Here is a 16,217-nt window from a genome sequence, read left to right as displayed (position 1 = left end):
TAGGCTGGTTAAGATTTAACTCTAGTTAGGGTTTTTCCTGTCTGTACGGTTCTTGGGGCTCTCCTTGCAGGGTCATGCTCCTCGCTGACCCTGCTCTGCCCATTCATTGAGTGCTTCTCAATGGCCAGCATGGATCCTGGGTTGTGATAATGCCTCTTGCTTGGATGGATGGAGAAACTGCATGGATGGGGGCAGCAATGATGGGGAGGGGCAAGACAAAGTCTTAGGAGGAAAGGTTGAAGGAGTTAGATACATTTCTGTCTTGAGAAGGGATTCTTAAGAGACAACGGCAGTATATGAAGGTTTATAGTATAGATGATGAAGCAAATGTGGGTTTTTTGGGGATAAGCAGCCTCATGTAACCAACATGTTTAAGTCTAATTAATGCATGAAGGGGTTAATGCCATAGAGTAAACTGTCCTGTGAGGCTTACCTAGGTCACTCCCTCTCACCTTGGGAGGAAGGTATTCAAGCCTCTTACTCCAGTCTACCAGAGAAACTCAGTGTCTGAGGAGATCTGAGCTGGTTGCTCCATGCTCAGATCACATGTCTCTAACAAGCCATTCTTGAGTTCCTGTACCAATAATTTGGAACTTTCACCACTTTGTGACTAAACTAAATACCACTTTATTGCCTGTGCAACTTTTTCTGAATGCTGTATGGAAAAGCACATGAACCTGACCTTTGGAAAGTTTGTAGGTAAACCATTTTTAACTTGCCAAAGGTGGTATTTCTATGCTGGGGAAGAGGGATACTTTAAAATATGCCATTCTAAGTTCCTTCCAAAGTTCTAACAGCTTATATTTCCACTCTTTACTTAGCTGCATATATTGTTGTTTTATATCTCTGTTGGGGTTCTCTACTTGCCCCAAACCTTGTTCTTGGCATCCAGGGAATTCTCCTTGAAATTTTTGCTCTGAAGGCAAAACAGGCCACTTTTTTTTAGAATAAAGGGGGACCTGTCCCTTAATAAAAACTTAATCAATACCCAGACAATCTCCCCAATGGACCCTGAGATCATCTCCTGAGGCTCTTCTTCATGTACCCCCTCCACAAAGAGGTCTAGAGGGTGGCAACATGAGAACAGGCCATTTCTGCAGTGACTCCCTGTTTGTGGGATGCTCTCCCCAGGGAGGTTCGCCTGGCGCCTCCATTATACACCTTTAGGCGCCAGGTGAAAACATTTCTCTTTAATTAGGTATTTGGCTGATTGACATCTGACACCCTTTCAAGATATGTTGTGGAAGGGGGGATTTTTGGGTTGTCTTTGTGTTTTCATTATGTATTTTGTGTTTTTTATATTGTAATTTTGTGTTCTGAGATCTACGTATACAAATTTAATAAATAATAATAAGTCTTTGAACAAGACTGCTCTTAAGTCCTTGCAGTTTGGGCAGACTAGTAAGTAGTGAGGTAAATAAATCTTCAGGCACATCATCACCACATGGGCAAACTCTCTTTTCTTCAGGGATCTGACGAAGGCATCCTTCAACTATGGCCGAGCGCATAGGCTGTAGCCGCAGAGCTGTAAAGACTTGTTTGTCTTCATTTGATATTTGTGAGGAGTCTGAATGGGGAGTTTGCCATAGCAAGACAGGCAGGCAGGTAGAAATGCAATCAGCACAGAAATCTTTTCTTTTTTCTTTTTTAAATAATCTTTATTACTTTTCAAACTTACGGCAGACAAGAAAAAACAAAACAAAAGAAGAAACAATACAATAAACAATACAAAACACAACCTTAACACTAAATTAAACAAAACAAAACAACAATTTAAAAAACATATAGCATACCATTTCATTAGTCTATCTTTCATTCCCTTATTTCATCGACTTCCTCTCACCTCCCTTTTTGTATTCCACTTCTGTTACTTGTTTCAGCAAATCCTTTCCACCTTTCTCTATTTTTATCATTATGAATGTCTTAACGTATTTTTAACCTTATTTTCCATTAATTCTAAAATACTTATTTATACTTAACTCCTTATAGCATTTCTGCTAAAGCCATAAATTTTCATTCCAACAATTTTCAAACACTCATTAATTTTACAATATTTCTATGTACAAACTTTAGACAGCACAGAAATCTTTTCATGTGGCGAGATGCCATCTCAAAGTCTAATGAACTCGGAGTGTCCAAAGAAAGGCCGGACTTATCAATAACTTGTGGCATTTCCTCATTCCTGATTATATGCTTGTAGAGCAGATAAGACACTTCACTTTTTAAAGAAAGATATATATATATATATATAGCTTATCCCAGCCAGACCAGTCCCATTTTGTTAACTGATCTGTTTTGCTGAGTTGGTTTCCCTTTGCGTCTTCTGCTCAAATTGCCCCTGGAGCAATTCAGTTTTTTTCATAATTGCCAGTGCTGGAAAGTGGGACAGCTGATAAGATCTCTTTTTCTGGCCTTATCCAAGATTAATCGCAAACAAGACTTCCCTCCCATTTTTCTCACTGGCATATTTGCTTGAGATAATGAGGCATCATGAACTCTATTTTGAGGTCATGAGAGTGAAGAACAATATTCAATGAAATTTGAATTGAACAGTAGTTGAAGAATATTAGGTGAGATTAATCAAGAGTTGCGAGCTACTGCTTGTTTTCAAGACCTGCCATGAAACAGGATGATCTGACATCACAAGGGAGAAAGGTGTGTAAAATTATGAATGGTGTGGAAAGTATGAGGGGTGGGAATTTGTTCTCTCTCTGATAAAACTGGAGCTTGCTGGGATGGGCTGAGCGGGTGCCATCCAACAAAACCAACTGGAAGTAGGTTCAGCACAGATAAAGGAAAAAAATTCTCTCGCACAAGGCATAATGTCCCTATGGAATTTATTGTCAAATTATATGGTGGTCACTAGCTTGCATAGCTTTTTAATTATTTTTTTATTTATATTTTTCAAGTTTATACATTTCACTATTTTTACAATCATTTTGACATTTCAAAACTTGACTTCCTTCCCCCTCTTTCTGTGGTTCCTTAAATTTATTTTTAATATCTTCTGCATATCTCACCCAAATTAACTTAATTTGCTCATTTATTCATCTTCTTTAAATATATACTCTTATGAAACTGCAGGTTATTACAATAATCCTGCCAATGTTTTTATCTGTTTACAATTTATCTGTAAATATTCAGTAAACCACTTCCATTCTTTTATAAAAGAATGTTTTATTGATTTCTTATTCTTCTGGTAAGTTTCGCCATTTCTGCATTTTCCATACGGTTTGTATCCATTCTTCCTTTGCTGGGACTTCTGTAACATTTTTTGCAACATTCTTGCCGCTGTAGTGGCATACATGAATCAGTTTCTGTACAGTTTAGGTAGTTCTGTCCCTATAATTCCCAAAAGAAAATATTCTAGTATTGGGAAGACCCAGTTTTCTGAGTGCATGTTCTGGAAGTTGGGCAATAGGGGCAGTACAGGATTCCTTTTGGTGTACCGACCTCCCCGCTGCACCAAGGATTCCCTGCCCAAGCTGCTTCAGGTCGTGGCGGATGTTCTCCTGGAGACACCTAGTTTGGTTGTCCTAGGAGATTTTAACATCCATGCTAACACGACCTTACAAGGGGGCTGCTCGGGACTTCATGGAAAGCATGGCCTCCATGGGGCTGTCCCTGAATAAGTTTGGCCCAACTCATAGTCGCGGACATGCCTTAGACTTGGTGTTTACCTCTATGGATGTGGGTGATCTGACACTAAGTAAAAGTGAAACAAAATAAGTGCCATGGTCAGATCACTTCCTGGTGCAACTGGACTTCTCCACAACTCTTCCTCTGGGTGGTGTGCCCCCACCACTTAATGGATCCAAATGATTTTCAGAGAGGGATAGGGGATGTTATATCCTATGTTGATGGCCTTTCAGCTGATTCCCTGGTGGCCCACCGGAATGCAGAGTTTACCAGGACTATTGACTGTCTGGCTCCGAAGCGCTCTCTCCGATTGCATGGAGCCCGGACAGCCCCATGGTTTTCCCCAGAGCCGAGGGCAATGAAACAATTGCTGAGATGGCTGGAGCGCTGGTGGTGGAAAACTCACTCTGAATCTGACTGGACACAGGTTAGAGCTGCTATTTTCTGCAGATGCCATAGAGGCGGTGAATAAAGTTCTCTTCGCCATCACTATCACCACTTAATAGGCTCATCGTTGAGCACTGTGGTCTAAACCACTGAACCTCTTGCGCTTGCTGATTGGAAGCTAAACAGCATTGCTGTGTGCTATGGTTTACGTCATGGTGTCCCGTTGCACCAGAAGCAGTTTAGTCATGCTGGCCACTTGACTCGGAAAGTTGTCTGCAGACAAACACTGGTTCCCTCAGCCTGAAGTGATATGAGCACTGCAACCCCATAGTCACCTTTGACTGAACTTAACCGTCCAGGTTAGGGTTAGGCCCCTTCATGGATCACTGCCCCCTTCATGGATCACTGCCTCCCCTTCATGGATCACTGCCTTGCCGTGGCGAAGGGGCTTGAAGAACTCAGAGAAGCTATGAACTATGCTGAGCAGGGCACCCAAGATGAACAGGTCATAGTGGAGAGTTTTGACCAAACGTGATCCACCTGGAGGAGGAACCGGCAAGCCACTCCAGTATCCCTGCCAAGAAAACTCCATGGACAAAGACAACAGGCATATAAAAGTTATGACGCTGGAAGATGAGCCCCTCAGGTCGGAAGGCGTCCAACATGCTACTGGGGAAGAGCGGAGGGCAAGTACAAGTAGATCCAGAGCTGATGAAGCGGCTGGGCCAAAGCCGAAAGGACGCTCAGTTGCGGATATGCCTGGAAGCGAAAGGAAAGTCCAATGCTGTAAAGAAAATTATTGCATAGGAACCTGGAATGTAAGAACCATGAACATGGGTAAGTTGGTCAAAAATGAGATGGCAAGAATAAATATTGACATCCTGGGCATCAGTGAACTAAAATGGACGGGAATGGGTGAATTCAGTTCGGATGACCATCATATCTAGTACTGTGGGCAAGAAACCCGTAAAAGAAATGGAGTGGCCCTCATAGTCAACAAAAGAGTGGCAAAAGCTGTACTGGGATGCAATCTCAAAAATGATAGAATGATCTCGATACGAATCCAAGGCAGACCTTTTAACATCACAGTAATCCAAGTTTATGCACCAACTACTGGTGCTGAAGAAACTGAAATTGACCAATTCTATGAAGACTTACAACACCTTATAGAAGTGACACCAAAGAAGGATGTTCTTCTCATTATAGGGGATTGGAATGCTAAAGTAGGGAGTCAAGAGATAAAAGGAACAACTGGCAAGTTTGGCCTTGGAGATCAAAACGAAGCAGGGCAAAGGCTAATAGAGTTCTGTCAAGAGAACAAGCTGGTCATCACAAACACGCTTTTCCAACAACACAAGAGACGACTCTACACATGGACATCACCAGATGGGCAGCATCGAAATCAGATTGATTATATTCTCTGCAGCCAAAGATGGAGAAGCTCTATACAGTCAGCAAAAACAAGACCTGGAGCTGACTGTGGCTCAGATCATCAGCTTCTTATAGCAAAATTCAAGCTTAAACTGAAGAAAGTAGGAAAAACCACTGGGCCGGTAAGATACAATCTAAGTCAAATCCCTTATGAATACACAGTGGAAGTGAGGAACAGGTTTAAGGATTTAGATTTGGAGGACAGAGTGCCTGAAGAACTATGGATGGAGGCTCGTAACATTATACAGGAGGCAGCAACGAAAACCATTCCAATGAAAAGGAAATGCAAGAAAGCAAAGTGGCTGTCCAATGAGGCCTTACAAATAGCGGGGGAGAGAAGGCAAGCAAAATGCAAGGAAGATCGTGAAACATACAGGAAATTGAACGCAGATTTCCAAAGAATAGCAAGGAGAGACAAGAAGACCTTCTTAAACAAGCAATGCAAAGAAATAGAGGAAAGCAATAGAATGGGAAGAACCAGAGATCTGTTCAAGAAAATTGCAGATATGAAAGGAACATTTCGTACAAAGATTTCCATAATAAAGGACAAAAGTGGAAAGGACCTAACAGAAGCAGAAGACATCAAGAAGAGGTGGCAAGAATACACAGAGGAATTATACCAGAAAGAAACGGATGTCTCATATACCCCAGGTAGTGTGGTTGCTGACCTTGAGCCAGACATCCTGGAGAGTGAAGTCAAATGGGCCTTAGAAAGCGCTGCAAATAACAAGGCCAGTGGAAGTGATGGTATTCCAGCTGAACTATTTAAAATTTTAAAAGATGATGCTGTTAAGGTGCTACACTCAATATGCCAGCAAGTTTGGAAAACTCAGCAGTGGCCAGAAGATTGGAGAAGATCAGTCTACATCCCAATCCCAAAGAAGGGCAGTGCCAAAGAATGCTCCAACTATCGCACAATTGCACTAATTTCTCACGCTAGCAAGGTTATGCTTAAAATTCTACAAGGAAGGCTCAAGCAGTATGTGGACCGAGAACTCCCAGAAGTGCAAGCTGGATTTAGAAGAGGCAGAGGAACCAGAGACCAAATTGCATCTGTCTCCTGAGAAATCTCTATGTGGGACAAGAAGCTACAGTTAGAACTGGATATGGAACAACTGACTGGTTCAAAATTGGGAAAGGAGTACGACAAGGCTGCATTTTGTCTCCCTGCTTATTTAACTTATATGCAGAATTCATCATGCGAAAGGCTGGGCTGGATGAATCCCTAGCCGGAATTAAGATTGCCGGAAGAAATATCAACAACCTCAGATATGCAGATGACACAACCTTGATGGCAGAAAGTGAGGAGGAATTAAAGAACCTTTTATTGAGGGTGAAAGAGGAGAGTGCAAAATATGGTCTGAAGCTCAACATCAAAAAAACGAAGATCATGGCTACTGGTCCCATCACCTCCTGGCAAATAGAAGGGGAAGAAATGGAGGCAGTGAGAGATTTTACTTTCTTGGGCTCCATGATCACTGCAGAGGGTGACAGCAGCCACGAAATTAAAAGACGCCTGCTTCTTGGGAGAAGGGCAATGACAGGCCTAGACAGCATCTTGAGAAGTAGAGACATCACCTTGCCAACAAAGGTCCACATAGTTAAAGCTATGGTTTTCCCAGTAGTGATGTATGGAAGTGAGAGCTGGACCATAAAGAAGGCTGATCGCCGAAGAATTGATGCTTTTGAATTATGGTGCTGGAGGAGACTCTTGAGAGTCCCATGGACTGCAAGAAGATCAAACCTCTCCATTCTGAAGGAAATCAGCCCTGAGTGCTCACTGGAAGGACAGATTGTGAAGCTGAGGCTCCAGTACTTTGGCCACCTCATGAGAAGAGAAGACTCCCTGGAGAAGACCCTGATGTTGGGAAAGATGGAGGGCACAAGGAGAAGGGGGCGACAGAGGACGAGATGGTTGGATAGTGTTTTCGAGGTTACCAGCATGAGTCTGACCAAGCTGCGGGGGGCAGTGGAAGACAGGAGTGCCTGGCGTTCTCTGGTCCATGGGGTCACGAAGAGTCGGACACGACTAAACGACTAAACAACAACAACAACCGTCCAGGGGTCCTTTGCCTTTGCCTTTTACTTTACCCCTGCCCAATGCTTTGGTCCTGATGAAAACTATGACCAAAAATAAGGGGAAAACAGAGTTTATTATGTACTACATTTATATCTCACCTTTCGTCCAAGAAGCTCCAACATGGTTTGCCTTCTGCTCCATTTTTATCTTCTCCCAAACCCTGCAAGGTATTTCAAAATTCTCCAATTCACCTTGAAACTAATGTAGGGCTAAGTAGTTCTCCATTTAAAGATTATAAGTCCTAAACTTACCTTGGCACTTTTGTGCCCAAGGGGGGTAGGGCGCGGAGGGGTGGGGTGCACAACAGTTCAGGGTAGGAGAGGGGCAGGGAAGCTGCTCTCTGCTGCCACCGGGTGTGGGATGTGCCATGGCTGAGGAGGGGCGGTGGCGACGCTGCCACCCACTTGCTTGCTCTCCTTCAGGTCTGACCTGGGGGGTGGGGTGGGCAGAACTTCACCAGGCACAAGCGCCGCAGCGAAGGAGCAGCTCTTCCTGGCACGGAGCTGTACATTATCAGCTTTTTAGCTGCATTTTGTGTTCAAGTGCACACTTAAAGGAAAAAAAGCACTGGTCAGAAATTGGCTACCACAAAATGTGGTGTTGAATGTTATTTTAAATGAAATTCAGGGTGGAATGAATCCTTCCCTAATAGAGAGAGCTTTCAAGGCAGTCATAGCAAGTTTTCTTGTCAGGTATTTAATTCTGTTCCTGTAGTATCTGTTTCTGGAGAAATGCACTAGTCCATAATGTAAGCCCTTAACAACTCGGGTCCAGTTGATCTTCAAGACTGCCTTACCCAATATGCACCTATTCAACGGCTTTGATTGATGGAACTGGAACTTTTTCAGGTGCCGCATAATACCTGCACTGCATTTGTAAGAACTTGGTCGATTAGTGTGGCGGCACGAGTACTTTGGAACTCCCTGCCACTTGAGATCAGGCAGGTGTCTTCACTGTATTCTTTCTGGTGCCTGCGAAAAACATTATTTAAACAAGCCTACTCAGATGTTTAGAAAGTTTGCATGAGTTTTAATTTGTTTTAGTCTATTCTGTTGTGGTTTTAACCTTTTGTATGTTTTAAATTATGGTTGTAATTTTTTTAGTGATGATTTTATTGTTGTTGTTTTTTGTAAACTGCTTTGAGGTTTTTCTGCAATCAAGTGGTGTATAAATTGTGTGAAACAAACAACAAATAATACTAGCTGTGCATGAGAGACAGCAGGTAGGCAACCAATGTCAGGAGCTGCTGGGGTTAGAACCAGGAACCCTAATCTTTGTGCACAGTTGCCCCATGTGGTGAACCACCAGAACTGCAAGTGGAAGCATCTTCGGCAGGGGAAGGGTGTGCGAAATTTTCTCAGGCTTTGGGTTGGCCATTGAGCCCTCCTGGATAGAAAAGGATATAAAGGGCTTCCTGTTTGAGCTGGCGCTTGACCTGAGCAACTCCAGTTTTCCTTGCTCTCATGTTTCAGTGTGTTCTTCAGCTATGACTCCTGGCTTGGTCCCTCGCCTCAAATTCCCTGGCATAACTTGTGGCATCCCTCTCTGTCCAGCCCTTGTCTTCAAAGCAGCATCAGTTTCCTCAAAATAGCACACTGATATTGCCTGATGGTTGGGAATGGAATGTACAAGAAGGACCACTGTCAAGTAGGTACTGCTGGCCATGCTGTTGGCAAGTGGCTGATGGGCCATTGGCCAGCAGGGGCCTCAGACACAGCTTTCATCTTCCTTTTTTTAAGGCAAGTGTCTAGCCCTCCTAGAAAGGAAGCCATGAAGCAAAATGTGCATGTACCCTTCTAGGATTTCAGTGAGATGAGCCAGCCCTTCAGTCCTTTTTCCAATGAGTAAAGTCAGAGATGTAATTGATGAGTGAGTTGTCTGGACACTAGGTGACAGGAATTTCTGGGGTCCCAAAGAGCTAATGTTCACCCCTCTCCTTTAGTGCACTTCTGCTCATTTTCTAGTCCTTTTAATTTCTGTAGTTTGTCCTTCTTTTTTTCCCTAACAACCAGGATGCATATTTTCTGTGTGGGTTCGTCTGAGACCTGGTACTCCCTATAAGTTATTATCTGCAAATACCAATAATATAATATAAGTTATTATCTGCAAATATAATATATATATCTGCAAATACCAATAAGTGTGAGTGGATGTTAAAGAAAACTGAGAACTTTGCAGAGAGGCTTAGCATGTCTTCAGCTGTGCAGGAACTGAAGACTCATTAGGAATCCACTGTACAATCAACTTCCAGGGCAATGGTGTGCATGTTTATCTGTCTCTAATGGGTTCACTCCCAGGAAGGTGGGCACTGGATTATAGACTAGACTTTGGTTTAAGACTGGCATTGGGGGAAGGTAGGGATCAGCTATGTGGCATGCAGAAATTAAGCTACTTCTAGTATGGAAATGCAATTATTGGGAAAGCTTCACTTGTTCACATTTTTTATGTGTGTAGCTAATGATTTATTTTTGGGACCTCCACTCCACCTGCAAAGAGGGCATAAATGTGCACATGCAAATTTTATGTAAATATGCATCCTCTTCTGTGAGTGGGTCAGAGAACCCCATCCACATACAAAGTACTGGACCAGAAAATCCTTTCCTCTCCACCGCCATGCACAGGACCAAATGTACACCAGCCATCAAAGCCTGTATAGTTGGTAAGAACTTTTAGCTAGCATATTATTAGAAAACATATTAACTAATTGGGGATAAGTATATCAACAACCATAGTAATGCTCATGAAAGTTAGATTGCCAGCAGCTAAAAATGATTATAGTGCAGCCACGAATGCTTGTGGAAGTTCAGTTTCCAGACCAAGCCTCTTATTTCCAGGCAGTGCACACAGCAGTTGCGAAAGGGTGCTGGGCAAGAGTACAGAACGAAGGAAGGCTGTACTTGTAGAAAAAGAGTTGTAGAACATCCAATTCTCTAACTGCAGGTTCGCTTGTAACAGAGAACATATTGTTTATCTCCTTTATTGCAGTGGCGTAGCATGGGGGGTGCAGGGGGGGCCGGCCGCACCGGGCGCAACATCTGGGGGTTAGGGTTAGGGATAGGGTTAGGGGGCGCAAATCCACGGGTTAGGGGGCGCAAATTACTTGCCTTGCCCCGGGTGCTGACAACCCACGCTACGCCACTGCTTTATTGGTCAGACAATCTAGCAGTAGCTGGAGAAATTCTGCCCGTTTTTGCATTTTAAATTAGCAAACATTTTCTTAGTAAACTTGCACAACAGATTGGTAAAACAGTCTTTCTGTTGTGCCTATAGTTTACCATTCATTCCTATAAAAGTTGAAGAGTTTCACAAAACTTCTTTATTTTGCAGTTTGTTTTACCCATTTATAAGTATATAATTCCAACATTTGTTTGCGTATGCATATCTATCTATTTTCTATCTGATTTGCATTATAATATTCCCTTTATTATTTATTTTATTGTTCACTCCTAAAATATCTCCCAAGTAAAGGGAGTTCACTATTTAAGCCTCATTGCTTTCAGTGAGTAAGTTAAGCACATCTCTCTCTCCTATTTTAGTAAGTGGAACTTAAAAGTGCTCAAATTTGGCTGGGTCATTACTGGTAAATACTGGATTTTGAAATAAGCTAAGTTTCTATTATGTGATAGAAACTTCTCCCTGCACAAATTGCTACTAGGTTGACAGACAGAGTGTGATTCTTTTGATGGATTTCACTGTCCTTGACCATGGCATCCTCCTGGACCTGGATCACCGTGCAGGGCGGTGGGTAGGCCACTCTACTTACCTGGCTCCAGTTATTCCTCGAAAGCAGGCCCCACACAAACCAGACCAGAGATCCATCTCGTTAAACATCCGCTTCTCCCAGTGGCCAACCAGACGCCTATGGGAAGCTCACAAGCAGGACAAGAGAAAAATAGCACTCTCCCAACTTGCCTTTTCCAGCAACTGGTATTCAGAGACATCCTGTCTCCAGTACTGCAGATAGTACACCATCATCATGGCTAGTTGCTATCAGAGGCGGAGCAAGGTGGGTGCAGTGGGTGCGGCCTGCCCCAGGTGACATCCCTGGGAGGGGGGGTGACATCGCCGTGCCACCCCCCGGGATGGTGCTTGGTGCAGGCAGCACACCCCCTGGAACACACACCCCACCGGGACGCTCGGTGCAGGCGGTGCACCCCCCCCCACCTCTGATGTTTAGTCAGAATATCATTTCTTGTAACCCGAATTCACTGTTTCAGGCCCTGTCCTTCAGAGCTTCCTCCATCCTCCTTGTAACAAGACCTTTAGATATTTGAGGATGGCTGTCAAATCTCCTATTTTCCAGGCTAAACATACCCAGCTCCCTCAACCATTCCTCGTAGCACTTGGTTTCCAGACCCTGTCTCATGCTGGTCACCCTCCTCTGCACATGTTCCAGCTTGTCAACATCCTTCTTAAATTGTGGTGCCCAGAACTGGACACAGGACTCCAGGCATGTTCTGACCAAGGCAAAATAGAGTGGGACTATTACTTCCCTTGATCTGAACACTATACTCCTGTTGATGCAGCCTAGAATAGTGTTCGCTTTTTTTGCTGCTGCATCACACTGCTGACTCATGTTGAGCATATGGCCTACTAAGACCCCTAGATCCTTTTCACACGTACAAGTAGTAAGCTAGGTGTCCTTCATCTTATCTTTGTGAATCTAGTCCTTCTTGCCTAACTGTGGAACCTTTCATTTGTCCCTACTGAAATTCATTCTGTTAGTCTGGGCCCAGTTCTCCAATCTGTTAAAGTAATACTGAAATTATGCCAATAAAGGCTGAATGAATGAGTAATCTTGACTGGCTACACCTCCCGGTTTGGTGTCATCTGCAGATTGGATGAGCATCTCCTCAACACCTTTATCCAAGACATTTAGAATGACATTGGACAACAAGGGGCGCAGGACAGATCCCTGCAGCACCCCACTTGTCAACCAGCAACAAATCCACCTAACAGTCAACTAATTCAGCCTACATTTTACCCGATTCTCCACAAGAGTATCATGGGGAGCCTCATTTCTGTTTCTTTTTCTTTTTTGATGGAGTAAGAAGCTGGGTGGATCAGGAGAATGTTGTGGACGTAGTGTATCTTGATTTCAGTAAGGCTTTTGACAAAGTCCCCCATGATACTGTTGCGAGGAAGCTGGTAAAATGTGGACTGAACAAGGGAACTCTAGGGTGGATTTGTAGCTGGTTGGCAGGTCCAGTGGCGTAGAGTGTGTGTGGGGGGGGGGGGATAGAGGGGCCGTTGTCCTGGGCACGTTTTTTGGAGGGGGTCTTAGTAGTCATAGCATACTTTTTCAAAGTGCTCACAGACCGACTGTCAAATTATCTGTTCTAGGACCTTTCCTGGTATTGATCTCAAGCTCACAGATATTTTCTTGGGTCTTCCTTCCCTCCACACACGCCCGACTTCTAGACAGAATAATATTTTCCTGCATTTATTTAGGACTAGCTTAAGATTGCCAGAAGAAGTATCAACAACCTCAGATATGCAGATGACACAACCTTGATGGCAGAAAGTGAGGAGCAATTAAAGAACCTTTTAATGAGGGTGGAAGAGGAGAGCGCAAAATATGGTCTGAAGCTCAACATCAAAAAAACGAAGATCATGGCCACTGGGCCCATCACCTCCTGGCAAAGAAGGGGAAGAAATGGAGGCAGTGAGAGATTTTACTTTCTTGGGCTCCATGATCACTGCAGATGGTGACAGCAGCCACGAAATTAAAAGACGCCTGCTTCTTGGGAGAAGGGCAATGACAGGCCTAGACAGCATCTTGAGAAGTAGAGACATCACCTTGCCAACAAAGGTCCGTATAGTTAAAGCCATGGTTTTCCCAGTAGTGATGTATGGAAGTGAGAGCTGGACCATAAAGAAGGCTGATCGCCAAAGAATTGATGCTTTTGAATTATGGTGCTGGAGGAGACTCTTGAGAGTCCCATGGACTGCAAGAAGATCAAACCTCTCCATTCTGAAGGAAATCAGCCCTGAGTGCTCACTGGAAGGACAGATCCTGAAGCTGAGGCTCCAATACTTTGGCCATCTCATGAGAAGAGAAGACTCCCTGGAAAAGATCCTGATGTTGGGGAAGATGGAGGGCACAAGGAGAAGGGGACGACGGAGGACGAGATGGCTGGACAGTGTTCTCCAAGCTACCAGCATGAGTCTGACCAAACTGTGGGAGGCAGTGGAAGACAGGAGTGCCTGGCATGCTCTGGTCCAGGGGGTCAAGAAGAGGACCAAACGACTAAACAACAACAAGCAGCTTTCAAACAGCAGCCAACAAGTTAGATACAGTAACTTGTTTTCCCATGTATAAAGATAGTAGTAAGCTATGTCCAAAAAGGCAATGGAAAGCTGCATGTAAAAGTTTTGCTACCTTGTGTCAAATTTAAATCATTGTTTGCACTTTCTGAGCTGTAGAACAAAGCAAGTTAAGGGGATCAGGGGAGCCCTGGCCGCCGCGCAACAGAGTAAGTCCACTGAACTGAATGGGACTCCCATACATACGTAGTATTGGTCTTAACTTCCCTTTCCCTTTCTTCTTTAAACTGAAGCAGATGGAACTTCCATTCTAAGAAAAAAAAGAAAACACCGTTTCACAACTGTCAAGCAGCAATAAAGATACTAGAGATTCCTTCCCTCGTTCTGGCTTCCTCCCCTCCTCCCTCGGCCCCTCGGCCCCCTTCTTGCCTTTGTCTCCCCCCCCCCCCGCTCCGTTTGGTCGAATCCTCTTAAAGAGGCAGCAGCGCAGAGCAAAGCCCAGACAAAAGGCCCTTGTGCTGCTTCCCGCACCTTCCGCAGCTCGGCGCTTTCTAAGCCAACCACGTGGTGCCGCTGGCTCTCGGCGGGGGGGGGGGGGGACGCGGATTGCGCGGAAGTTCGCGCTGAGCCCGGGCGCATTTTACTCGGCAGGAATTTCTACTTGGCCCATTCCCGCCCCGCCCGCCAGGCGCCCCGAGGCCGAACCCCGCGGGGCTTCCTCCCAAGTAGTAGTCGGGGAGCTCGGAGCGCGCCCTCCGCCTGCCGCGCTGCTGTGTCTCCGAAGTCAGTCTCCCGGAGTTCCCCAGGCTTGCTCCGCGTTCAGTGTGCCTGAGGAGGAGGCAGCAGCACCCAGGAGCCTGCTCTCCTAGCTTCGCAGCCGCAAACTGACCCGACCAACCCCGCCGCGCATCTCCTCGCCTGAAAGGGGCCGCCTTGTCATTTTGCTCCCATTTCCGTGCCAATCTGGAAATGTGAAACCAGCTCGCCGCTCCCTCCAGCTGTCTTTTCCGCGAACGTGAGGCGCGCTCTTGTGCCTGCCGATCCTCCTCTCTCTCACAAGATCCCTTTATTTATTTCCCTGCAACCTGAGCCAGCCCCCCCCCGCCCCCCGCTTTCTCCGTTTCCTGGTGGATCCGGCTCCTTTAAGAGGCAGAGCTCAGTGCTGGGAACTCACGTCACTTTGCAACCCAGAAACTCTCCAGATCAATGAGCGAAGAAGAGCCGCTTTTCGCAGTTCTGCCTTTCGGTTTCTCTCTTCCAGGAAAGGGAGAATTCCCACGTTCAGGGGCAGAGAGAGCAAGCGGGGGCAGGAAGGGGCGGACTGCAGCTCGGCGGGAGACCAAACACTTCTTTCTTAAAGAATCAGAAAAATCAAATTCCCGTCCCCCTCTTTTGGTATCTGCTGAGAGCCCCAAATGCCCCAGTGAGCCATGCCGGGCGCATCTCCCCGGGCAGATCGGCTGCAGTCCTTGTGGATTTGTCTTTCGGGAAAGATGATCGGAGGAACTTCTTAAAACGCCTGCGGTTGGCTGGGAAAGGATTTCTGCGGGGGTTGGAGGAAGAGGAAAGGAAAGAGGAAAGGGGAGAAAAAAAAGAAAGGCGAGAACTTCCTGGTCTCTTTATTTCCTCCTCTTCGGAGACATGTCTGAGGGTCCCGGCCAGTGTTGTATCAAGGTAAAAGCTCCTTTTAAAAACCCTGTTTGAAAACGTACTTAGAGCTGATAATGTAAAGATGCAATTGTGTGTTTAATCCTTGGTCGCTTTAAGGAGTCGCCGAGAGCGGAAATCAGCGCCCGGCTCTCTTCCTTTTCTTCCTCCTCTGGCTTGGGCGAGACTCCCTTCCCTATAACCTTGGGTTTCTTCGTCTGAAAAGGAGGTCGACCCTGATCCGTCGGGAGAAACGGGGGAAGAAATCAAGCTTGTTTTCTGTTTATTTGCAGGGGAGTTTGGCTGTAAACCCAGAGTGGGGCTTACTCTGGCTACACAGCTGGTACGCTGCTTTGCGCAGGGATCTCTGAAGGCAGCCTGAACTTTCTGTAGTATTCAGAGGAGAAGTTCCTCCTCCACACTTTCAAACTGGAATTCTTCACTAAAGCTGCTGCAGTTAAAAAGAGATGCCGCTCTCCACCCTTTCAAACTATAGAGCCGTTTATGGCAGGTTCCAATCCTGAGCAGCCTGTGTAGGTTTACTTGGTAGTAAGTCCCACTTACTCCCAAGTACATACAGAGTTAATTGTAACCTTACTTCTGAGTGGCTGTGCAATGTGATCCTTTTCCTATTTACTCAGAAGTAAGCCCCATTCAACTCAGTGAGACTTGCTTCAGAGTAGAGGTATGTATGTGTGCATAAGGAAGGGGAGCTGGTTCTCAAGAGCTCTGTGTTTTATAAATATTGAGCTTAACACGTTTTATA

The 16,217-nt window shown here is 45.1% G+C and overlaps 1 protein-coding gene and 1 long non-coding RNA gene across 3 annotated transcripts in view; one reads left to right on the top strand and one right to left on the bottom strand.

The window, feature by feature from the left end:
• Positions 1 to 2,872: 2,872 nt before the first annotated feature.
• Positions 2,873 to 11,572, bottom strand: LOC307215831. The gene is made up of 2 exons (XR_013838654.1): positions 7,636 to 11,572; positions 2,873 to 3,342 (listed from the first exon to the last, which is right to left on the bottom strand). It is a non-coding gene; the product is annotated as an uncharacterized lncRNA (long non-coding RNA).
• Positions 11,573 to 14,920: 3,348 nt separating this feature from the next.
• ETV6 (ETS variant transcription factor 6) overlaps positions 14,921 to 16,217 on the top strand; it is a 169,882-nt gene continuing 168,585 nt past the window's right edge. Inside the window, exon 1 of one of the 2 annotated variants that reach the window (XM_079975337.1) lies at positions 14,921 to 15,478. In XM_079975337.1, coding sequence (XP_079831463.1) covers positions 15,446 to 15,478 — 33 coding nt within the window. In that variant the 5' untranslated portion in view covers positions 14,921 to 15,445. The remainder of the gene's footprint in view (positions 15,479 to 16,217) is intronic. The other variant, XM_079975336.1, reaches the window with a different exon arrangement.

The sequence above is a fragment of the Podarcis cretensis genome, assembly GCF_951804945.1.
Source record: "Podarcis cretensis genome assembly, chromosome: 5".
Taxonomy (NCBI): Eukaryota; Metazoa; Chordata; class Lepidosauria; order Squamata; family Lacertidae; genus Podarcis; species Podarcis cretensis.
This window is presented reverse-complemented; position numbering and strand designations above follow the sequence as displayed.